The 26,643-nt window shown below is 45.2% G+C and overlaps 1 protein-coding gene across 1 annotated transcript in view; it reads right to left on the minus strand.

Annotated features, from left to right (window-relative positions):
- Positions 1 to 22,721, minus strand: part of LOC148502643 (scavenger receptor cysteine-rich domain-containing group B protein-like) — a 51,457-nt gene extending 28,736 nt beyond the window's left edge. The window contains exons 1-2 of the mRNA XM_088449493.1: positions 22,571 to 22,721; positions 9,840 to 9,872 (exon numbers count right to left, since the gene is read on the minus strand). Coding sequence (XP_088305619.1) covers positions 9,840 to 9,872; positions 22,571 to 22,721 — 184 coding nt within the window. The remainder of the gene's footprint in view (positions 1 to 9,839; positions 9,873 to 22,570) is intronic.
- Between the last annotated feature and the right edge of the window lie 3,922 nt (positions 22,722 to 26,643).

Below are 26,643 nucleotides of genomic sequence, written 5' to 3' on the forward strand. Positions count from 1 at the left end.
GTTTCTCTGAACCTCTTCCTGTGTCAACTGTTTTGCCCCCCTCTGCACGTATATTTTCTTCTGGGCTGAAAATTTGGGCCTTGTGCGAACCCCTAAAGGGTGTTTACCATAGTATTTTCCTGTATCCAAAGTTTGAGAATCACTATCACTGAGAGAAGTAGCAGTATCTCCTGATGTTTCAGTATGATGTCTCTGTTGTCTTTTTCTAAATAAAGGTCTTTTTGTCACTCCTGGGTAAGCACCTGTGAGCCAACAATGAACGCGTTGATGCTCGTAATCTTGATCAACCTTTAGGCGTTTTTCTTTTTTGAATCTAATTAATTAATTTATGTAACTTTCGACTTACGTGTTCAGTTTATTATGCCAGTCCTCTGATTTGTCTGATGCAATTCCAAGGGAATACTTACACAAAAAGACAGGAAACAACCAGGAGCAAGGTTCACGGGTTAATTCTTTTAACCTTCTGAGCACTCATATAAACAAATCAGTCAAAAAACTTTGGCCCATACTAACTTCAGATCCAGGAGGTTTATGTATCAATAATAGCAGTACTGGCGCGATTATTATCGGTCCAACTCGCAGGGGATATTTTAATTTTTAATTAATATATCCCTGCTATGTACCATATGCCCGGTAAATTGTGGAAGACTTTCACAGAAGTGAAAGACTTCTCCGTGGGAAATTCAGAAGTGAAAGATTTCTCCGTGGCTAAATTCCAAAAAGCTTTGCTTTTAGTAGTTTAGTACAGATCAGATCGTAGTCCCCATTGATAATAATGGTGAGATTTCTGTGAAATTCCTGCATTGTGCTTTTAGTACATAGGTACAGTACACTACATTAAATTATGCAGAACCTGCAGTTTCTGCATAATTTTATGTAAATAACGTCTTGATACATATGGCCCCACATCTGAAACCTCTCAAGAACACTAGTCTGATGTCCTGCTATAGCAGGGATAAGAATTTGGTCTGCACGGTTATTACCAATATGCGTAAGACCCCTAGATTCACATTTTTAAGACAACCTAGACCTGGTTTTTATAAATGCCCTATTTGTATAACATGCCGCTACAGGAGAAAAATTTTAAATTTGTTAACATCTAACATGTATGAGCAAATATGTCATTTGCACCATCACATGCCCTTGTGCACAACAGTATGTCAGAGAACTGAACTACAATTTAAAGAGTGTATGGCTTTGCACCACTCGGCCACTAGATCAGCTATTGCCAAAGTAATTAGTGTTCAACCTGTGGCACGTTATTTTGCTCAAGCAAAACACAATTTCTCCACAGTTAGATGCAGCATCATAGACCAGGTTCCATATTTATCTAGAGGAGGGGACAGGGCTAAAAAATTACTAATAGCTAGAGACAGAGTGGATACACAGATTGGGCACACTGGCCCCACGTGGCCTTAATGAAACACTGGGACTACATTCAATAAACTAAATGTATCCCTGGTAACTGTCGCACAAAGAGACTGTCCAATTTAGATGCACCAAATAAACTTATCACCAAAGTTCCATATGATATAGCAAGCTAGAAATTATGTGACTCATAAAATAGGCGCTCTATCAATAATACATATGAATCAGTGCATATACAAATATACTCCAGGCATGTCTTGATAAAGGGCTGAAACGCATCGACCAGCCAAGAGTGTGAACAGCCTTTTTACTACATATGAATTTTAGGTAATATGGATTGATTGATGTTTTTATTTTATTTTTATTTATATGGAAGGAACTGCTATCTCACTTTCCTTTGTTTTTTTACTGTTGATATTATTGGACATTGTAACTTTCATTGGATCCATAGTGATCTTATTTTCGGTCTGTGTGGATATCCCATTTTGTTTGGGACTTTTTTAATAAAAAAAATTTTGGTTTGGATTATCCATTTGGGTTCATTTGTTTCCAACTATACATTGAGGGAAGAAGCTGTAGTAGTGATCAAACAAATACTACACAAAGATACCTTGATAAGCTTCCAAACAGCTACATTGATGGTGAGTAGGGTACACCCTCCATTTTTTTTTAACTTACTAGCAGGTCTAAAGAAACTACTATGTGTTGAAAAATGACTGCACTTATTGTGAGTGCGGTATGTCATATTTACCTTTGGGGTACTTTGTACACGGATCACTTGTGGCGGGTATTTCCGAGGTGATAAAGATACCTTGATACGTTGTGCACCATATTAGAAACTGGGACTACATTGTTTCCTGCAAATTAGGGCATGGGGGCCTATTCATCAACACTAAACTAACGGTTTTAAGGACCTTTCTCCTTAATTTACCGGGTTTTTTTGTTTTAATTAACACACTTAACGCAGGAGATATCACAGATATCTCCTGGTTAAGTCTGTCTGCGTTAATTTCCACACTCACCATACTTAGGGCTCTTTTTACTACAATCCGCATTAGTAATGCAGATTGTAGTGTGATATTACTTACTGAATTCGCATTGCGAATTCAGGCAATATCACAGGGATTTACTACAAATCCCTTGCAAGGACAAAGCTTGCGAGAAAGCTCTGTCCCTGCGAATCCCCTCCACACACTAGTGACCAGTGCCCCGCGCATGCGCCGACAAGCCACTGCTGCTATACCCCCCGCCCGGAGCTAAGCCCCGCCCCTGTCATTAAGCTCCGCTCCCCGTAATCGCGGTCCCCCCGCGACCCCCCCTCTCCCTTAATTACACTTACCTGCATGATCCGGCCTCCGGTGATGTCTTCTATGTCCTTCGGTCAGCTGATCTCCCATCCTGCACCATGACCCGGTCAGCTGATAACCGGGCCGCAGTGCAGCAGGAGTCAGGTAAGTGAATTTTTTTTTTACTATTTTTTTTTGCAGTGTATCAGCGTATCCCTGGGGTATCCCCAGCGTATCTCTGATCACTGGGGCCCGCTCCGGGCTCTGCTCTGCCTTTTAGAGCAGAGTAGGAGCCCGGTAACCAGGGGAGACCCTGTATAACGCCACCTCCACCTCCCCGGTATTTTTTTACAATTCATTTTTAGTAACTTTGGTCGGATCACATTTCCCATTACAATTATGGGAAATGCGATCTGATTACTAATAATAAGTGATACTTAGGGGTTGGAGTAGAATTTTACTAATTCTACTCCAATTGCCCTATAGTAACTGTAGGTGAAACTAAAATAATGTGAAACGGGTGTGAAAACACAATTTTTCACTTTATTTTAGTAAAAATAATATTAATAAATAGAGCCCTTAGTATGGGGATGTAGAAATTAGGCTATAAATCAAATTCTGAAAATGATGTATTTTCGGAATTTGATGGTATTACTGTACGTACAGCCCCTTGTAAGGCTTCACAAGCAGCCATTTACACCACAGCTTGTGTAGCAGCGGGACATACTCACCTGCTTTCACCTTGAGCAGGTCTTCCTCCGGCTCCCTTCATCGCTCCCTCCTGTTTGTTCTCCCCGCAGCTGTTGTATGCTGCTGCTGCCGGGAACCGTTTCCCCCCTTATTTAGTATAAACAGTTAATTGAAGAAGAACTTACAAGTGTCACCGGGGAACAGACAGAGGGGAGATGCTTCCTGGCAGCAACCGTAAACGGCGGCAGGGTGAACATAGGATAGTATTAAAAAACAAATCTGCAGCCCCCTCTGCCCAGCTCACACCATCTCTCCACCAGTTGTGTCCTGTCACAGCCCGGCAGACTGGGGGCCCACCAACGGAGGTCTGGCTGCAGCACGGTATGTAGCGGGGTTACGCGCCAGCCGCTGGTGCGCTATAAGTATATATGACAGCCGGGCAGAACCTACTTGGGGGGGCGGGGGTTGGGGTTGCGGGGGAAAGTGGATGGAGCGGGCATTGGGGGTGGGAGCCGGATACAATGCCAGAGGACAGAGCTGATGGGGCGGGGAGACAGAGAACGGCAGAGGATTCAGGTAGGGAGAAGTATCTACAGTACATCTGGAAAGTATTCACAATGCTTCACTTTTTCCACATTTTGTTATGTTACAGACTTATTCCAAAATAGAATAAATAATTTTTTGTCCTCAAAATTATAAACACAATATCCCATAATGACAGTGTAAAAAATTTTTTTTTACGATTTTTGCAAATTTAATAAATAAAAAAAAAACTAAGAAATCACATGTACATAAGTATTCACAACCTTTGCTCAATACTTTGTTGATGCACCTTTGGCAGCAATTACAGCCTCAACTCTTTTTGAAAATGATGCCACAAGCTTGGCACACCTATCTTTGGGCAGTTTCCCCCATTCCTCTTTGCAGCACCTCTCAAGCTCCATCAAGTTGGATGGGAAGCATCGGTGCACAGCCATTTTCAGATCTCTCCAGAGATGTTCAATTGGATTCAAGTCTGGGCTCTGGCTGGGTCACTCAAGGACATTCACAGAGTTGTTCTGAAGCCACTCCTTTTATTTCTTGGCTGTGTGCTTAGGGTTATTGTCCTGCTGAAAGATGAACCGTCGCCCCAGTCTGAGGTCAAGACCGCTCTGGAGCAGGTTTTCATCCAGGATGTCTCTGTACATTGCTGCATTCATCTTTCCCTTTATCCTGACTAGTCTCCCAGTTCCTGACGCTGAAAAACATCCCCACAGCATGATGCTGCCACCACCATGCTTCACTGTAGGGGTGGCATTGGCCTGGTGATGAGCTGTGCCTAGTTTCCTCCAAACATAACACCTGGCATTCACTCCAAAGAGTACAATCTTTGTCTCTCATGATCTGAGAGTCCTTTAGGTGCATTTTGGCAAACTCCAGGTGGGCTGCCATGTATTTTTTACTAAGGAGTGGCTTCCGTCTGGCCACTCTACCATACAGGCCTGATTGGTGGATTGCTGCAGAGATGGTTGTCCTTCTGGAAGGTTCTCTCTCCACAAAGGAATGCTGTAGCTCTGACAGAGTGACAATTGGGTTCTTGGTCACCTCCCTGACTAGGGCCCTTCTTCCCCCGATCGCTCAGTTTAGATGGCCGGCCAACTCTAGGAAGAGTCCTGGTGGTTCCGAACTTACTCAATTTACAGATGATGGAGGCCACTGTGCTCATTGGGACCTTCAAAGCAGCAGATATTTTTCTGTACCCTTCCCCAGATTTGTGCCTCGAGACAATCCTGTCTCGGAGGTCTTCAGACAATTCCTTGGACTTCATGCTTGGTTTGTGCTCTGACATGCACTGTCAAGTGTAGGACCATATATAGACAGGTGTATGCCTTTCAAAATCATATTCAATCAACTGAATTTACCACAGTGGAAACAGGATGCACCTGAGCTAAATTTTGAGCTTCATGGCAAAGGCAGCGAATACTTATGTACATGTGATTTCTTAGTGTTTTTTTTTTTTAAATTTGCAAAAATCTCAAACAACTTTTTACATGTTGTCATTATGGGGTATTGTGTGTAGAACTTTGAGGACAAAAATTAATTTATTCCATTTTGGAATAAGGCTGTAACATAAGAAAATGTGGAAAAAGTGAAGCGTTGTGAATACTTTCCGGATGCACTGTATTTTCTGAAAAGCTGTCATCGCAAAAATGACAGCTTTTCGGAAAAGATACTTATGGAGAGGAGGAATGATGAATTCCTCCGGTAATTAGGTAGAACTCCATGCGAGTACTAAACCTAATTATCTATAGAGATTTTTTAGTAATGATGCAATTGGCCCAGAGCAGCTACGGGCATTACGTGCATCTCTGAATCAGGCCCTCAGTGGCTAAATCAACACACACTTTTACTTTGCAAAAGATCTATGATCCTTGAGTTCTAGGTTACATTGGGTTGAGTATTCAATCCTCCTAAATATATACTGATGTTTGGGACAATCTGGGTCACATTGGGTTGAGTATTCCTTTCTCCTAAATATATATTGAATTGAGTCTAATATCCTTGATTTTGACAACAATTGAGTGGAGCGAGAGAACTGTCCTACATTGTGATTGTGCCAATTGTAAGCTGTATCCGATATATAATCAAGTCTAAGATCCAAGAGGAAGGTTCCGAGTTTCAGGGAGTGCTTAGAAGAGACTAGAAGGCAAACTTTGACCAATAGCGCCCTAAGGCCCTGATTCAGAGCCAGACGCTCTGACAGAGCGCTCGCTCTGAATCAGGGCCGTCCCTCCTCCTTTTTGGAGCGGCCTCCTGGCCACTCGCATAGCTGTGGGTGACCATCCACAGCTATAGCGAGCAGCCAAAATGATGGTCGCGATGGTCAAGACCATCGCGACCATCGGGCTTCCGACGAGACCCTAAGGTAGGGTCTCGTTGCCGCAAGCCCTGGAGTCAGAGGCGTCACTAGGGTTGGTGTCACCCGGTGTGGTAACTCATGGTGTCACCCCTCCCCCCCATGGGCCTTCTCCTGTATCACACCACATTGAATGCTTAGTAATGTTTTTGTACTAGTTGTACTTGTAGATCATAATTCCTGAATATCACTAAATGCAATGGCAATAGTAGTGACATAAACACCTAACAAAACTAACTAGTTTTAATTTTAAAACGAAAAACCTTTTGTTATCTACCGAGCCCGAAAAAAAGGGCACGACCTCGCAGTAAGGGACGTGGGTTCTGTCCTACCGAAATCACACATAGTATCCCCAATTCAAATTACTCCACACAGCAGCATAATCTTATTCACATTACACCACATAGTAGTGTCCCTTATTCACATTGCGACACACAGTAGTGCCCCTTATACACAATGCCCCTTATACAATGACCGCTGTAGTAGTGTCCCTTTTGCAGTGCCCCCTGTGATAGTGCCCCTTATGCAACGCCCCCAGTAGTAGTGCCCCTTATGAAATGCCCCCTGTAGTTGTGCCCATTATGCAGTTCCACCTGTAGTAGTGCCCCTTTATGCAATGCCCCCTGTAGTTGTGCCCAATATGCAATGCCCCCTGTATAAGAGCCCATTATGCAATGCCCCTCTAAAGGAGCACCTTATGCTGTACCCCCAGTAGTGCCCCTTATGCACTGCCCCAGTAATGCCCCTTATGCACTGCCCCAGTAATGCCCCTTATACAATAGCCTGTCATACAGTACCCCCAGTAGTATGCCTTATACAGTGCCCCCAGTAGCGCCTCTTATGCAGTGCCCCAGCAATTGCCCTTAAGCTGTGCCCCAGTAGTGCCCTTAAACAGTGCCCCCAGTAATGCCTCTTATGCAGTGCCCCCAGTATTGCCCCAAGTAGTGCTCCTTATGCTGTGCCCCCATTAGTGCCTATTATTCAATGGCCCCAGTAATGCCCCTTATGCTGTGCCCCCTCCCCTGTGCAGTATTTACCTCTAATCACAACATGGTCTGCACTGGGGTTGTCTGGGTGCGGGTGGGTTGCGCACTTGTTCAATAAATGTTCCTCCCTTTTGGCTGCCACTGTGCTCAAAGTCGTTGTCCCTCCTTCTTCTCTCACAGGCTCCCATAACCACCTGCGGAGCCGGCGTGCAGTGTGCGCGATGACGTCATTGCGGCCTGCGTCCTGAACCACACACAAGCACAGAGATTCTCTGTGCCTGTGTGTGGCTCTGGACGCTGGCCGCATGAGAGAAGCAGCTGAGCCCCGGCGGAGTGCAGGAGCAGTCACCAGCGGCGTGCAGAAAGCTCATGTAGTCGGAGGGGTGCAGTGGTGCCGGGGAAGCGGGTGTGCCGTGCGGACATGTCACAGAATGGGGTGTCTGCTGCTCTTCTTGGTGTAACCCCCTTGAAGGGTGACACTCGGTGCGGGCCGCACCCCCCGCACCCCCCTAGTGACGCCACTGCCTGGAGTGCTTTTGGCTCTATCAGAGCCAAAAGCACTCCCACTGACATCACTAGTGATGTCAGTGGGGCCGGCCCCAGACGGTAAGCGTTGCCATGGGAACGCCTCCGTCTGGGCAGCCACGCCCCTGGCACGCCCACCAAAGGGGGCGTGCTGTCAATCACCATCGACAGCACGCCCCCTTTGGTGCGAGACCCATAACGACGGCTTGGCCGTCATTATTCGGGTCTCGCGCATGCGCACGATGGAGCCGGCTTGGGCAACATCGACCCGCTTGCGAGCGCTCAGCGCTCGCGAGCGGGTCTGAATGAGGCCCTAAGTACAACACTGTTATTGCAAAAAGAATGTCACGCTTCGGACACTTAAAACCACCTTTTTACCTCTCCGTTGCCTGTCCAGGCTAGCGCTGAGGTTCACTCACGCTGTGCATCACTCCCGGATAGCACAGAGGTCTGCTCACACTGCACATCGCTACCAGCTGGTGCTGAGATCTATTCCTGCCCTGTCTGCTCAGTGTCCTGTCACTGAGCATGGAGATGGCTCTCTGCAGTCACTTGCTCACTACGTGCCTCCCCAGCATGATGGTATACAAACTGCACGCTAGAGTTCCCTCCAGAACAACAGTATGGGCGCAACCATGTTGGCCTCTGTCACCTGACTTTCCTCCACCACTCAGAGTGCTGCTCCCAGACTAGCTGATCGCAGCATCCAATACCTCAGAATCCTCCACTATAAATTCCATTTCCTGACTGCCCTTTGTTGCCAGTACAGCGTCGCTTCTTGCTGAAGTTACAGCTCAGAACTGAGCTCCCAGGTACTCTGTATCTGAATGGTCCCAGGGTCTGATTCAGAGCCGGACGCTCTGATCAGAGCGCTCGCTCTGAATCAGGGCTGTCCTAGCTCAAATTGGAGCGGCCTCCTGGCCACTCGCATAGCTGTGGGTGACCACCCACAGCTTATGCGAGCGGCCAAAAAGATGGTCGCGAAGGTCAAGACCATCGCGACCATCAGGCTTGCGACGAGACCCTTGTGGTAGGGTCTCATCTGCCGCAAGCCCGGAGTGCTTTTGGCTCTAACAGTGGGGCCGGACCCAGACGGTAGGCGTTCCCCGGGCATCCTGAGCAACCTGAGGGTTACTCACATGACCGATGATCACGCAGATGATCCAATGCTGCATCCTTAGGTGCAGCTGAGTATCAGAGAAGCTGGCAGGAGATGCCGCCTCCTGAAGCATTAGTATATTGTCACACAGCCGCTGCATACAAAGATACGGCAGCTGTGTGATCTGCGTCCGACTCTGAATCAGACCCTATGTGCCCTACACCACCATAGCAATGTTAATAAGGGGCTACATAGAGAAAGAAAAATAATGCCAAAATAATGTTGAAAAGTCATCATTTGTCACCAGTGTTCAGGCCTGAATAATGGATACAATAACTAGAGCCAGCTAACCATGGATTTCACCTGTAGCAGCCATATCCCTAATATCTCGTCATACTCACTGGTACTCATTTACACTCAGGACCTTAACATGCAGTAGTAGAATCTTATCCTGTGCAGGACCCAGTGGCACAGAGTATCAAAGTATATAGAGACTCTACACATAGGTTGACCATAAATAGACTAACTCATAGTATGGGTATCGACTATCTAGATCAGTGTTTTTCAAACTCGGTCCTCAGGACGCCAGACAGGTCACGTTTTCCAGGTTACCCAGCAGGAGCACAGGTGTAATCATTACTCACTGACACATTTTAAAGGATCCACATTTGGAGTTAATTATTTCACTTGTGATTCTGTGAGGAGACGTGGAAAAAATGCACTGTTTGGGGTCCTGAGAACTTGTGATCTAGATGATACAGTATCTGGGAAGTGTTTCTGGATTACCAACAAACTTCCAGGCAAGGGTATTAATTTTCTGTGTGGTGTCTTTGGGAAACACAATTCACATTGCACTACAATTTTACCACATCTCTATTAGTATATGAATACTATTGAGGTACCATTAAAAACAAAAACATAGAATTATCGAATGTTTACTTATTCTTAGGATGGACATGTATACAAGTTTGATAGTAATATAATCTTACCTACTTCCTCTCTTCTCATGACAGATATCATTTCTACAAACAAAAATAAATAGATTAAATATTTTCAATATATTTTAGTGAGTGCAATTAAATTAAATTATTTCAGTCCAGGCACACTTTTAAAATAATTAGCAATTATATTCAATTAAGTGAAGTACAAGTTCTTATATAGGAAGAATTGGTTATTAAATATATATATACATATTATATATATTATATCTATGTATCTATCTATCTATCTATCTATCTATCTATCTATCTATCTATCTATCTATCTATCTATATATACACACACATAACCTTCATCTTTGTTCTTTGTATGGAGAATAGAGAAAACACCTGCTATCTTGTCAGTAGAAAGATACGTAAAGGGACTTCTACACTACAAGGATTGATGTTGACATTGTGTTGCCCTTCTTCTATGATAAAACATTGACACTTGGCTTTATCATAAATTGGAGTCAGTTATCTCCTTCCTTCAAAAGGCAAACAATAATATGGATTTATGTTATCCACTCTGTTATCTGTTTATACTTTTTTTAACTTGTTATTTTCAGATCTGTGTAAAATAAAAAGTATGGGACTTGATTTGGACAACCATAAAACATGGATTGTTTAAAACAAACCATATATTCCATGTCTGCGTGGGTTAGCTACTTTTGATGGGAATCAATGACAAACATTTGTACATTTGGGGCTGATTGAGGGCTGCACACAGGGGTGGAAATACCAGAGACAATGGACGGCGGTAGTCTCCAGGCACCAGCTCTGAAGGGTGCACACTGACCTTCTCCTTTGCCCCAGGCTCTGATTCAGGGCTGGATTAATGCTTGTGGGGGCCCCAGGGCAGCATGTGCAAGCAGACACCCCAGGGAGCATGTGCCACAGTCCTCTCTCTAACAGGGTCCCCATCACGGAGTCCGGTCTCTTGGGACGGATCTGGATTGTATGGAGCCAGATCCAGCAAGGAAATGGCACCAATGTTCATAAAAATGGCTGAGGCTGGAGTGCCTGGCCTCTCCTTCCGTTTTTGGTTCTTCCTTTTCACACATGTCTCTGCTGTTGTTGTGGTAGCAACAGGTAGTGTTTGTGTGCTGGGGTGTTGGTAGTTGATTGGGGGAGAAGTGTGTGTCTGGGTGCTGCTGCTAGTGTTTTGGCAGTGAATGCAGGAGGGGAGAGATTGTTTGAGTGCTGCTAAGGTGTTAGTAGTGAATGCAGGGGAGGAGAGTGTGTGTCTGTGTACTGCTAAGATGTTAGTAGTGAATTCAGGGGGGGAATGTGTGCTGGGTGCTGCTAAGTTGTTAGTAGTGAATACAGGAAGGGGGAGAGTGTGTCTGGGTACTGCTGTAGTGTTGGCAGTGAATGAAGGGGGGAGTGCGTGTTTGGGTGCTGCTAGGGTTTTGGCAGTGAATGCAGGGAGAAGGGAGTGTGTGACTGGGTGCTGCAGGGGTGTTAGTAGTAAATAATTGGGGAATGGTGTGTGGCTGGGCTCTGCTATGGTGGCAATGAGTGCAGGAGGAGGAGAGTGTGTGTCTGGGTGCTGCTGGGGTGTTGGAAGTGAATGCAGGAGGAGTAGAGTGTGTGACTGGGTGCTGCTGGGCTGTTGGTAGTGAATGTGGTTTAGGGGGAGTGTGTGTGAGTGCTGCTGGGTCTGGAGTGTTGGTAGTGAATGTGAGCAGAGTGGGAACCAACAACTATCTCACCTCCGGGATAATAGTATGAACTTTCGCTCCTGGCTGCACACAAATTAGCTGCAGATACAGCCCCGAAAAAATATATGGATCTTCACCTATATCCCACACTGAATCTAAATATCGGCTTGTAAAAGACGTCATCATCACTGTCAGCACACATTTGCACCAGCCAGGGCCACAGAGAGCAATGATGGGCTCGGGAGAGATAGCTAAATCCTGGGGAGGGGGGGGGGCACGTCCGCCCCAGGAAAATAAAAATAGATCTTAACCACTATACATGCCAAGGAGTGGTGCATTTTTCCACTGCACAGCTGGCCCAGCCCCTGCCAGGCTTCTTAAACAAGCACAGATCAAGGCAATAAGTACCCGCCCCCCACCCCCACCCTGCACCCCTGGTGTCAGTCAGAATGTGTTTCAAGGTTGAAGAGGAAGTAAGGGTGGAAAAGCTTCAAAATGATTATGCCCATGGGAGCTGAACCATCTTTTGGAGACCTAAAGTGGGTGTGAGATGGAAATGACTAGAGACAATCGTGGGGAGAGGGAATGATAAATTATCTGCAGAATATAAATGAAACTATGATAAGGTGTGAGAAAACATGTTTCCCTTTCTTGGTTATTTAAATGATTTGGTGGAATTAATTGTACCTTCCAGTGGCAATATTGTGAAAATGTAAATTTTGGGCCCTACTATACAGTACTTCATGCAAATGGAAATAGTTTGGAGTCTGGTCTTTAATGTGACATTTGTACTGTTTCTAGTACAAACACACATTGCTTGAAGGAAACCCGAACATGAAGGAACATCCCCCTTTTATGGGGATTTCTACAAACACCAAAAGTCTTCTTTACACATTCAAATGCAGTTGCTAATTTAGTGCATAAATGAAGCATTTTTGAAGTTCTAAAAAAAACTTTTTTGTAATTTTTCTTCTAAACTAATCTCTTACATACCAAATGCATGAGAGCCTGATTCACTACTGTACGCGACTGCGTATGCAATAGCGATTACGCACGTAGTTGAACTGCGATAGTATTCTAATCCATTGCTAATACATTGCGATCACAATGCCCTCGCAGCACTGCACAGGGTAGCCCGCTTTACTCAACACACATAAGTACTGCTTAGCAAAACTGCAAAGCCATCGGTACAATCGAGTACCATCGCAGCCTCACGCACAGTTGCACAAGCCCTGACCTTAGATATTTCTCGCTATGAGATCTCAGGCTGCATATGGCATCGCAGTGGCTAATCTATGCACGCCCCTGAAATGGCGTGCAAACACACTGGCACATCTGCGTTTCCCCAACCAACCCCCCGTAACCACCCACAAATGGCACTTCCTGTCAATCACTCTCCAATGGGTCTGCGTAGCCTCTGCGATTGCAGTCCCGATCGCAATAGCTAGTTCGCACACGTGCACTGCGATGCATACACATGCGCAGAATGCAACAAATGCCCGATTGTGTGCGTAATCGCAGTTGCGTGGTGAATCAGGCCCTGAGACCCAAGGTGGCTACTTCTAGACTTGCTTTGTGACTGTATGGTGCTAGATATCTTTGAATTTCAGCCAGGCATTCCAAAAACTAATCTAGTCTCAATTCTTTGCCAGTTTCTTTTAGCTGTGCCCTATTGTGCAACTTGTGTTCCTGTGTGTTTCCTGAACCTGTTGTATGACTTCGCCTTGTTTCTTTATCTTCTAATCTGCTGTCTCTGGTTTCCGGTCCTGGCAGCATGTTCAGAATCTCTTCTGAAATAATGTTTTTCATTACTCTGCTACTAACAACTTTAAAATAATATTTTTTGAAGGGCCCATCACAAATATGGGATAAAAAACAGATTTTTGTTCTAGGATGAAAGAAAATAATTAATCTTGGCTCAGAATGATATTTTTGGATTTAACTAATGTATTTTTTTTTTAACAGGTCTATAGCCATATTCTATAAATCTAAGCAATTTACTACCAGTGAACAACTGCATAAAATGTTTGTGAAAAGGGATCGAATCGGTGATTTCTCCCTGTGAACACTGACTAAGGGCCGAATCAATTAGAGGTGAAAAGTCGAGGCCAGCGAAAAGCAGTCTCCGGTGCAATCTTTTCACCTCATTTGTGTACTTTCACAATGCGCGTACCCGCTTTTCGCCTTATTCAATTCCAAAACAGGCGAAAACGCATATGTGCGAATGCAGCGAATGGGAAAACTAGCGAAAAGGACAGCTTATTTTGGGGAGATTTGTACTCCATAATAAGCCTAACTGACCCTGGAAATCAATATAGAAGTTTATTAATAGCCCTAATAAAAGTATTTTGGGTTCTTAAAGTGAGTCAAAGGGCTGTTATATGCATGTTTGCATAAGTGTGGAAAAATTATCTAAAGCAAGTTTTTTTTTTTTAAATAATTGCTGTAGTTAAATTGGGGTACATTTAAATGGGTACAAGTATATTTTTGGGGCTCTGAAGTGCATTATTAAGACTACCTGCAATCCTAAAAACACCTGTCCCATCCATACAGCACTTTATACCAATTTACCAACATTATTTAACATTTTCACATCAAAAATTACTTGATTTTTTTAGGGGGAATTAAGATATATATATATATTATTATTTTTTTTTCATTTTTTGCCTAATTAGTCATTAGGGGGGTACCCAAAGGGTTCTGAACCAAGTTCCCACATTTTTAGCCCAAAATAGGGACTTTGCACAACTTTTCTCCTGCCTGGGTGGTGAAACTTTTTCGCCTGTTGTTGCCTATGAAGTTTTCGCACAAATGCGAAAAAATCCTGGAATTGAATAGGGCGATATGCGGGAATGTGGCAAAAACTTTGCATCAGCTAACACAATTCGCCAATTGTGGCTTTTCACCTCTAATTGAATCCAGCCCTCAGTGTAATATACTGACAGGAAAGCATTGGGCTGATGTTTTTGCTAGTAGCAGTGACATTATAAAATTTCAGTCTTTATACACATTTTATATTTTTATTATGCTCCATGGGCTGCAGCATGAGCTAATGGGACAAGGGGCAGAAAGGCAAATTTTCATTAGCCATTTTGTATGTGTTCCACCTATTTTTGCGCAAATTAGTACATTTTTACCAAAATAACTATGGGCCTGATTTAGAGCTGGACCCAATGGCGATTACGGACGCAGATCAAGCGATTGTTTGCCATCTCGCATGCGTATAAGCTGCACTGTGTGTGCGCAGCGATCGCATTGCAACAACGGACGTACAGAGGAATCCATCGCTAAGTGAGTGACAGGCTCTCAACGTTTGGGGGTGGTGACGGCGGTGGTCTGAAAATGCAGGCGTGTCTGTCCATTTGAACGGGCATAAATTAGACCATTCAATCTTCTATGCAGCTGTGCGTGTCAGGAGAGCTCCCAAGGCTGTGACTGGTCAGGCCTTCCGCAAGGACAAGATGGCTGCTCCTTTGTGCGCATGCGCGAGACCCGGCTAGCGACGGGCACTCCGTTGCTCCGGGTCTCGCACCAAAGGGGGCGAGCTGTCGATGTTTAGTGACAACTCGCCCCCTTTGGTGGGCGGGCCGGGGAGGTGGCTGCCCAAACGGAGGCGTTCCCATGAGAATGCCTGTCGTTTGGGGGCGGCCCCACTGACATCACAAGTGATGTCAGTGGAGAGCTTCCGGCTCTGTTAGAGCCAAAAGCTCTCTGGGGCTTGCGATGAACGAGACCCTACCACAAGGGACTCGTCGCAAGCCTGATGGTCACGATGGTCTTGACCATCGCGACCATCATCATGGCTGCTCGCTATAGCTGTAGGATGGTCACCCACAGCTATGTGAGCGGCCAAGAGGCCGCTCTAAAAAAAGAAAAGCCCAGCCCTGATTCAGAGCGAGCGCTCTGTCAGAGCGAGCGGCTCTGAATCAGGCCCTCTGTTTGCTTTACCCACTTCCAAATAGATAAAGGGATTGGTAACATTAACAACAGGTCTGCCTCTCTGCCATCATCAATGTACTACTTTTCCTGTACAAAGATAAGGCTGCCTATGTTTCCCTAGTACCAAAGGTAATAAAAAAAATAGTTATAGTACATTTCTGTTATATAAAAAGCAATATAATTAAACTTGTGTTTTACCCATGGGCGTAACTATAGTGAGTGCAAGGGGTGCCATTGCTATGGGGCCCAGAGGCTTAGGTGCCCCGGACCCAGCTCATATAGCTATCTAACAAGTTACTGAAATTACTGGGCCAGAAAAGGGGGTGAAGTCAGTGGTGATCTCTGTCTCTCCCTCTCAGTACAGCTCCGCACTGATATGATTCTTCTCTCACACTCCTGTTTTATGCTCAAAGACACAACCGAGCTAAGCAGTAAACCCGGCATTGTGGCAGAGAAGGCTCTTCCTTGTTTACAGCCTTTATGAAGTTGGGGGCAGGAATTGAGCTCCGAGATTAGGACGGTCCCAGAAAGGGACAGTGGACCTCATTCAGAGGTGGTCGTTAGTAGGAAGTGGTCGCACTGAATCAGGGCGGCTGCTTGCATTCTGAACGGCCGCCTCCTTGTCGATCGTTAAGCTGTGGGTTACCACCCATAGCTTAACGACCGACCAGGTTGATGGTCGCGATGGTGATCACCATCGTGACCATCGGGGCTTACGACCAGACCCCAAGGTTGGGTCTGGGCACTCGTAAGCCCCAGGGAGCTTTCTGCTCTGATGGAGCAGGAAGCTCCCCACTGACATCCCTGATGATGTCAGTGCGGCCGCCCACAAAACGGTAGGCGTTCATAAAGGAATGCCTCCATTTTGGAAACCACCCCCCCAGCCCGTCTACCAAACGGGGCAAGCTGTCGATCAACATCGACAGTCGCCCCTTTAGTAGCAAGCTCCGGAGCGACAGAGCTTCTCTGTCGCTCCGAGGCTTGTGCACGTGCAGTGCGGCTGCTGCGCGTGTGCAGGCCAAATCATCGAGTCTGTTACAAGTGCATCGGCGCTTGCGACCGACTCTGAATAAGGTCCAGTGTCCCTAAATTAAGACTATATCCACTCAAAGTGGAATTTTCTGCAGTATCCCCTCAGGTAGGAGCTAGTTCATCTCAACCCCCTGTGTGGGATAAAATGTACTGGAGGCACTGTGTGCCATAATATGTACTGGCAGCACTATGTGGCATGTTGTGAACTGGGGGAATAATATGAACTGGTGGCACGATGTGGTATAATGTGAACTAGGGCATAACTATGTGGCATACAGTAAACTAGGGCACTATTACTGTACAGTGCATAAAATGAACTAGAGCAATACTACAAGGCATTAAATGAACAAACACCATTGAGATAGGTGTCTCTATAGAAGCATTGGGGAGGGGCCCCTTTAAAATGTTGCTGTGGGGCCCACAAAGTTCTGGTTACGCTCCTGGTTTCACCCGTGCATGTATTTGTAGGAAAGGTTATATGCTCAACATTAGTGTTCATCTCCTGTTCATACCCTGGGTCACCAAGCACTAAACTAATTATGGAGATGAGGAAGGGTAAGAGGGTAGGCCGATTGACTGTCAGGGTCAGTATCACACAGTAAACATGGCTTCAAGGGTTCCATACTTTTGGGGCATTCTGCCCACCTACTATTACCTGCAATTTAAATAAAATAATAAATGACTCTGCACTAGCACGATTTTATCTGCCTAATCTCAGCACTTGTATACAAAGAGGGTATTTTTTCTGCACAAAACCAAAACAATGAGTTCAAAGTCAAAGAAGTCACATATCAAACAATATCTAACTGTGCATACCTAAGAAATCAGGTGAGTATTCGTTTGTATGGTGGTGCACAAGTAAGGGTGGACTGGCGGCAAAAGAAGAAAGTATAAGGGGAAAATTTACTAAGAATCGTGTCTGGCCAAGATTGCTTTCCCGTCCAAGTTTCCCCTGATATTGCAATTTGGAGATTTACTAAAGGCAAACTTGAGTGCAAAAATATGATCCTTCACAGAAATAGACAACCAAACACACAAATAGAAGTCATTAGACCATCAAACCAACATGCCAGTACTTTCCATAGCCAGGAATGCAACTCACGGATTTGCTAAGAAAAGTGTCTAAAAACATGATAGAACCAGGAGCAGAATAAAAGAAATGAATGAAATGCGGGTAGAATTATAACCAACTTTGACTCTAAATCGGCCCCTAAATGTAGGAAATATTACAGTTAAATTACACATTTGAATGGTTAACATGAGCGTTGATCATTCTAAACAACAGTCTTCAGCTGTTACAGTATATCCAGATTCTGCATGTCTCACTTATCTAGCTGGGCAATGTAACCTATAATGTACAGATCTCTCTACTTATTACTTACTTTGCTGGTTTGCCTTATTCCCTGTCCACACATTTTCTAACCCAGTGTTTCCCACATCCAGTCCTCACGCACCCCAACAGCTCATGTTTTCAGGATTTCTATCTGTGGAAACAGTTAGGATAATTACTGACTCAGTACAACACTTGTATATCATTAAAGATATCCTGAAAACATGAGCTGTTTGGGAAACATGAGGAACAGATTTGGGAAACAATGTTCTGACCTCAATGAAAGCTCACAATGCTTACACATTTTTCATGTTATTATTCCATGGGATTATTGTTCAAAGGGCAATATCATTTAAACCCCCGCTTCATGTCCTTTTATCCATATTGTCTTCTCACCACTACACTCCACCCTAAACAATATAAACTATTTTCCTATCTTAATTCCTTAATTGTAATATCTTCAAATTATTACCAGAAAAAAAAGTAAATAAATCTTACAAATATTGTTATTGCGTTCTGGCAAATCCATGTCCTCAATATCTCCCATGCATAGTATTCCGATTCAGGACACTATTGAAATCCAGCAAACCTAAATCACATCACCTCTCTCACTTTCAAAATCCGTTAAATGTGCCCTGTTGAGTAGATGCTCAGTTTGTACTAACCTTCATCTGTGATTTCTTCCTCTCAAGCAAAATTAACCCTCTGGCAAGAACAGTAACATGGCTCGCACAATTAGACACTTCCTCACATGTAGCCCTTTCATACAGTGGTCTCCATGTCACTCATGCTCCAGCTCTGGAAGCAGATAAGGAGGTGGTGTTTAACACCTTTACCCTCACTGCACATTTGCGATTCTTTCAACTATTCAGTCACTCATGTTCCCATCTTTTGTAGTACATGCTATCTGGATTTTCAAGCTTTTCTCTATCTGACATCACCACCATCATCATGTGTGATTTCAAAATCCCTATTGATTAATCACATTCTTCTTGTGCCATCAAATTACTGTCTCTAATCTCCTCCCATGGCCTTTCTCAGAGGACTTTCTCTTCTACTCAATGTGATGGCAAATGCCTTTATCTTGTTTTCTCCACTCTTTGCTCAGTCTCTGATTTCAATAACACTCATTTTCCTCTTCCCAACCATTACAAGATCACCTGCAAACTCTTTTCCACTGCCTTAACCACCCTGTACTCTATCAAGCTTCTATGTTATAATTCCAGACACTGCAAAATAAACAGAATTCCAGTCTCTCATGCCTCTAACCCAGTGGCGTAAATTCATCCCAGATACCCAGAGGCAAGTTATAATTTGGTGCCCCTCCCCCGTCACAGCCGCTGACACTGTAATGTAGCAATTCGCATGCAGACAGGCTAAAGATAGACAAAGGTGGCAGCAAATGGTGTGACATGGAGCTCTCCACTAGTGTATGGTGGCTTCTCACGTGGCGGGATGGGGTGCCATGTATTGGGCAGCCGTGATGGTACACTCCGGGTACATAGTTACAGCCCTAAGTGGGGTGAATATGTTGTGGGCAATGGAGGAGATGCCCCTTCAGAGCTGGAGCCCGGCGGCAGGCGCCTCCATTGTCTCCCATAGTTCTGCCCCTGCTCTAACCCCAAACACCTATTTAATACATTTAAATCTGTCTTCAAAGATCAAAGTTCAACATAAAAAGTATCCCCCTCCACAAGCATTAACTGGTCTGATTTCTATCCTACACCCTTATTGATATTTTGTTCATTTGAACCCACAAATGTACTCAATTCTCCTCGTACATATGTACGGGCATCTTTCCATCAGTATTCATGCCCGCAATAATTACTTATATTCTGACCCAAACTCTCCCTCAGGCTACCCATCTTTCAATTCCCATTCCCTCCAAGCTTCTTAAGAGACTTCCTTTCAACACACAACCAATTTGTACCCTCTTCAGTTAAGCTTTCAATTGCAACACCCCACAGGGACTGTAAGATTGTGGTTAATAAGGCCATTACTTGTTTCTAATTCACCATGACCTCTCTGCTGCATTTGACACTGTTTGCATTTGACACTGTTGACTCCTCTCTTCTCATATAACACTACATAGCCTAGGTCTTTCCGAGCAGTGTACTATACTAGTTCTCATCATACATTACTCATTAAACTACTCCTTTTGCATTCAGGTATCTGATTCCACTTCCTCTCTGATTTCTCTATGTGTTGGTATACCACAAGGCTCGGTACTTAGCCTACTGCTATTCTGTATCTATACCACATCTCTTGGAAAAATGAATACATTTATTTTATTTGAATTCCAGAATTATCTATGTACAACGATACCCAATTCTATATTTATCCTCTCCGGATATCTCACCCACTCTTTTGACCTGTATCACTGAATGCCTTTCTGACATTTTATCTTGCATGTCTTCTTGTCACTTCACACTCAATCTTCAGACACTAATATATATAGTATTGCTATCAGTCAACAAAAGCAGCTTATCTGATAACTCCCTCTAGAACAGAGGTTCCCAAACTCTGCCATTACAGTCCAGGTTTTAAGGATATTCATGCTTGAGTCCAGGTGACTTAAATAGTACCTCATTGAATTTGATTTAACCATCTGGGCTCAAACATGGATAGTCTTAAAAACCTGGACTGCAATAGCAGAGTTTTGGAATCTCTTCTCTAGAGATTGTACGTGCTCAGACATACAGTAGAACCCTCTGAATCTTATGTCGGGTGTAGGGGGTGCAGTGCACATGGGATCCAGGAGGGCACACCCTGCACCCACATAATATACTTCCTTCTCAAGAATCCCATGTTGGCAGCGCTGCACAAATCACCCAAAAAAATGGCGCTGCAACGAGACAGGATGGGGCCCGCATGGAGACTACACACAGGTCCCCTCGTTGCTTAAGCCCAGGGCCGGATTAAAGGCAGGGCAACAGGGGCGGTCGTCCAGGGGCCCCCACACATAGGGGGCCCCCACACACTGTCCCCGACCCCTGGCCACATGCCTCAGGTCAGGTCTGGCTAAGGTTGGTCGCGATCTACTAGAAGCTCGCAGAGCTCCTGCATGTAGATCGTGACCAACTAACTGGGAACGCTGGCCTCTGATCGCTTCAGAGGCCAGCGTTCCCAGTGATTCATTGCACGGGTGACGTCATGACGGCACCCGTGCGATGAGAGGAGCCTGCGCGCATTTACTGGATCTAGTTAGATCCAGCAGGCAGCGGCAGCCGCGACGGTGGGACCCGGGAGCCCTGACAGGTAAGTTTTTCACAGGTGTGTGGGCGCGGAGGGGGAGTTAATACTGGGGGCACTACTTTAGGGTGCACGACTGCAGGGGGCACAACTACTGGGAGCATCGGACAAGTGGCACAACTACAGGGTGCATTGAATAAGAGACACAACTATTCGGGTCATTGCAGGGGGCACAACTACTGGGGGCATTAGAGAAGGGGCACAACTACAGGGAGCATTGAAGAAGAGGCACAACTACTGGGGGCATTGCAGGGGGCACAATTACTGTGAGTATCGGACAAGGGGCACAACTACAGGGTGCATTGAATAAGAGGCACAACTACTGGGGGCATTGCAGGGGGCACAACTACTGGGGGCATTAGAGAAGGGGCACAACTATTGGGGGCATTGGAGAAGGGGCACAACTTCAGGGGGCATTGCAGAAGGGGTACTATATGTGTGTGTGTGTGTGTGTGTGTATATATATATATATATATAAAACCTTTATTGATAGGGGCCCCCACATGTTTGTTTCCCAGGGGCCCCCACAGAGCTTAATCTGGCCCTGCTTAAGCCGTCCCCTGCTCACGTCTGTCCTCCATGCATTTACCCACTTACGCATTGTCCATCATTTGTGCTATCTCTATGCGATTTATATTTATTTGCACATACTATTAACTGTACTATGATTATACAGATTCAGTATGATTGGGTTCAAATCCCGACAGCGGCATCCCGGCAGCAGTGAAAATACAGATCGTCCCAAGGTAAGTATTTCCTACCCTATTCTACTCCCTATCCCTAACCCTCCCTTAGGGGTGCCTAACCCTAACCTCCCCCCCAAGTGCCTAGCCCTAACCTCTCCCCCAAGTGCCTAACCCTAATCCCCCCTCTAAGTGCCTAAACCTAACCCCCACTTCCCCGCTGCCTAGACCTAAGTCCCCTGGGGGGGTGCCTAGCCCTAACCACCCGCCGGGGGTGCCTAACTCTCCCTTCCCCTAGCCTAACCCTAACCTCCTGGGGGGGTGCCTAACCCTAAGTTCCCCCCGGGAACCCTAAACCTAACCCCCCCCCCTTCCCGCGGCTGTTTGCGCCCGGATTACCTTCGACCCGTAACCCGGGTGTCGGGCTCCCAGCGTAGGCAAAATGACAGGCGTCGGGATTTCGATGCCTGTCATTTAACCCCTTAAATGACAGGCGGGTTCCGTCCATCGGCTTTCCGACTGCTTCCCGATTATACCTACTCTGAGAGTTTACACATGCAACTGTTCTTACATAACGTATACATTCATGTATCTAATGTTTAGTTTGTATTATTGTATTTTATTTGTTTCCTTTGCTTGTCCTGTGTTGCAGAACTTGTGGTGCTCTCTAAATAACTATGATGATGATAGCACGAAATGCTTGTCAGCAATAGTGCGTGTTCAGATCCAATCACTTACATATTTGGCTATCAGCATTAAAGGGCATTTTGCAGTCCTGAATGTGTGTTAAACATCTGATTTCATGGCACGTGTGCATAAGTACATGGGGCTTGAAAGACTCACCAGATGGGCAGACTATGAGAAGAATAAATGCAGTTGGGACAAGGTAAGCAGTCAGCATCCAAAGAACTGGTCTCAATATTCGATGCTCAAAGAAGGAGTAGGAACTTCCTTTCATCTCTGCTGTCATACTATAACACCAGCAGTCATTCATCTCCCAAACTCTGGGAGAGGTCCCCACACCTGAAGAAAAAAAATCCAAAAGTTAATCATATTAATTGTTTTTGAGTTAAGGGCAAAACATTTTCTTAATGAAATACTAAGAGTACTCAATGCCAACACTAGGAAACTATAGAGCATTTGGAACATTATACATATATATATATATATATATATATATATATATATATATATATATATAAAATATTGTTTGTTGAAGAGAGTACTCTGCGCTGTTTCCTTGTTTCTTTGTTTCTACTGTTGGTTCTGCATAGTAACGGAGGTCCGCTGTCGTCACATGCACGACCTCTGACCTAATGCACTGCTGCACATGTGTGCTTTTACCGCGCCTCTTCCTCTTTGTCCTCCATTTAACTAGTACATGCCCCTGATTGTCTCCTGAGGGAGACTGTGCCAGAGACACACTGCAGTCCATATATACTCCACTGCCACCACTGAGTGTATGTACAGGTGTGTGCCTCCGATACTGCACACCACCTGCATTAACCCACTCCTAGCTGAATCAGTCATACTGTATGTTCCTGCATTATGTTTTTGCATCAATTAAAAATATCACTTTATAGCAATAAAAGCATCCTTTCACAGTATAATGTTTTCTTTGCATAATAATATAAACAACAGAGGATATAATTATATCTGATCAAAACCTATTCATAAATATTTGCAAAATATATATTGATGTCCCAGTTCAGGAGACTGATATAGTTAGATATCGTTTTTAAGACTCTAAAAGATGATACACAGTCACTTTTATAATTGTATGACTCTAAAAGATGATACACAGTCACTGTTATAATTTTATGACTCTTAGGAGCCTATTCATCATCACTTAATTTTCACAAAAGCAGGCGAAAAAGCACATTTTCACCTGCAATTGTGAAATGTAAGTTTTCGGGCCATTCATTAAGAAGGTAGAGCAGGAGATATCGCAGATAACTCCTACTTACCTTCTGTTTGCGAAATAGCCCGCTGTCCCCATACACTAGTATGGGGACAGAATTCATCAAGCTTCGAAAATATATTTTCTGAGCTTGACTGCGGGAGCATTCGCCATCTTCAGATGGCGAATACCCCCGCTTGTGGATCGCTACCTGCTCTTCCCTATGGGAAGAAGGTCCGGGTTGCGAAAAGGGATCCCTTCGCCCCTGTCAAGCTTCTTTCGCCGGACGTCGGGGCTGTTGTGCACATGCGTGACCTGTAGGTCGCGCATGTGCACCGCCGTCACTGCTCCGACAGGAGCAGTAAAAAGATTTACTGCTCCGAGCAGTAAAGCAGTAAAAAGTTTACTGCTCCGACAGGAGCAGTAAAAAGATTCATTGCTCCGAAAGGAGCAGTGAAGCCGCTCGCGGGGGCAGCCGATTTCACATCAGCTGCCACCGCCCTGGACAATGCTGAACTGCTCTGGTGGCCGCGGCGAGTTAAAATGTTAACGGTAATTAACCCCGATAATTAACATCATGAATAGGCCCCTAAAAGATGATACACAGTAACTGTTGTAATATCAGCTCCTGAAGGAAGAATTTATCCTGGATATAATTAACAGGACCCACGGATTTGGCTTGTAGCCTGCTGTATACTCCAAAGTGATCACTCACCGCTAATTTTCCAGGTGATGTTACCTAATGTGGGTGCTAGCAGAGCTGGCTTGCGGCATACTGTTTAGACTCTGGTGCAAGAAGTCACTGCTTGCCTCCGGCGGTCACTCCTGTACCAACGGGGCCGAAATCACACTCCGCGTCGCACTTACAAACTGAGAGACCAGTGTCCTCCTGGATTTACAGTGGTAATGCACTGACTTGTGTCTCCCAGCAATGGCTTTAGAAAAACAGTATCCACTGATTCTTATTGTAGAAAAGAGGTGTCCGATATATCTCTGCAACATAGTATGAAGCAGCATAGGTTGTAAATATCCCAAGCAAACCTCCTGACGCGTTTCTTCTGATAAAACTGATTTTTTTTTCAAAAGAAATAGGTGCATCCTTTGAAAAAATCTGTAAGCATTTACTGTGAGTGTTTGAATGTGTAATAAAAGCATACAATATTCGGTGTCTGTGTAATGTCTTTTTTCGACTATTTCTTTTATAGGAGGACTACAGTTACCAGCAGGCCCTTAATGCCCGGTATTGTCGGTACTTGTGGTTCTCTGAGTAACGGTAAGCAGGACAGACTGCTGGGACCTGTAGTCCCCAGTAAAAGACAATTTTCATTCTCTAGGGACAGAAGGGAGCAGGCTGGCTCTCTGGGGACACAGAAGGGGGCAGGCTGGCTCTCTGGGGACACAGAAGGGGAAAGGCTGGCTCTCTGAGGACAAATAAGGGGACAGGCTGGCTCCATGGGGACACAGAAGGGGGCAGGCTGGCTCTCTGGAGACACAGAAGGGGCAGGTTGGCTGGGGACACAGAAGTGAGGGCTGGGTGGCTGGGTACAGGAGGGGGGCAGGCTGTCTGGGGACACAGAAGGGGGTGCTGGCTGGGGACACAAAAGTTGGGCTGGCTGGCTGTATACAGAAGGAGGTTCTGGCTGTCTGGGGACACAACAGGGGACGAGCTGGGGACACAGAAGGGGGTGTTGGCTGGGGACACAGAAGTGGGGGCAGGCAGGCTCTCTGGGGACACAGAAGAGGCAGCAGGTTGTCAGGGGACACAGAAGGGGGCAGGCTGGCTCTCTAGGGACACAGTAGGGGGCAGGCTGGCTCTCTGGGGACACTAAAGGGGGAGCAGGCTGGCTGGGGACACAGAAGTGGGGGCTGGCTGGATAAGGAAAGGGTGCTGGCTGGCAACACAGAAGTGGGGGCAGGCTGGATACAGAATGGGGCATGCTGGCTGGGGACACAGAAGAGGGTGCTGGCTGGCTGAGGACACAGAAGGGGGTGCTGGCTTGCTGAGGACACAGAAGGGGATGCTGGATGGCTGGGGGCACATACTTATTTCTGTGTGGGAGTTTTCCTCTGTGGGGAGCAATGTTATTTATGTCTGTGGGGGAGCAATGTTATTTATCTCTGTTGGGGAGCAATGGTATTTATCTCTGTGGGGGAGCAATGCTATTTATCTATGTGGGGAGCAATGTTATTTATGTCTGTGGGGGAGCAATGTTATTTATCTCTGTGGGGGAGCAATGTTGTTTATCTCTGTGGGGGAGCAATGTTATTTATTTGTGGGAGAGCAATGTTATTTATCTCTGTGGGGGAGCAATGTTATTTATCTCTGTGGGGGAGCAATGGTATTTATCTGTGGGAGAACAATGTTATTTATCTCTGTGGGGGAGCAATGTTATTTATCTCTGTGGGGAGCAATGTTATTTATCTCTGTGGGGAGCAATGTTATTTATGTCTGTGGGGGAGGAATGTTATTTATCTCTGTGGGGGAGCAATGGTATTTATCTCTGTGGGAGAGCAATGTTATTTATCTCTGTGGGGGAGCAATGTTATTTATCTCTGTGGGGGAGCAATGGTATTTATCTGTGGGAGAACAATTTTATTTATCTCTGTGGGGGAGCAATGTTATTTATCTCTGTGGGGAGCAATGTTATTTATGTCTGTGGGGGAGCAATGTTATTTATCTCTGTGTGGGAGCAATGTTATTTATCTCTTTGGGAGAGCAATGTTTTTTATCTCTGCAAGAGAGCAATGTTATTTATCTCTGCTCTGGGGGGGAGCAATGTTATTTATCTCTGCTCTTTGGGGAAGCAATGTTATTTATCTCTGCTCTGTGGGGGAGCAATGTTATTTATCTCTGTGGGGGAGTAATGTTATTTATCTCTGGGAGAACAATGTTATTTATCTCTGTGGGGGAGCAATGTTATTTATATCTGTGGGGGAACAATGTTATTTATCTCTGTGGGGGGGGTACTGTTATTTATCTCTGTGGGGAACAATGTTATTTATCTCTGTGGGGAGC

Source organism: Taudactylus pleione, unplaced genomic scaffold (assembly GCF_031769625.1).
Source record: "Taudactylus pleione unplaced genomic scaffold, aTauple2 ptg000487l, whole genome shotgun sequence".
Lineage (NCBI taxonomy): Eukaryota > Metazoa > Chordata > Amphibia > Anura > Myobatrachidae > Taudactylus > Taudactylus pleione.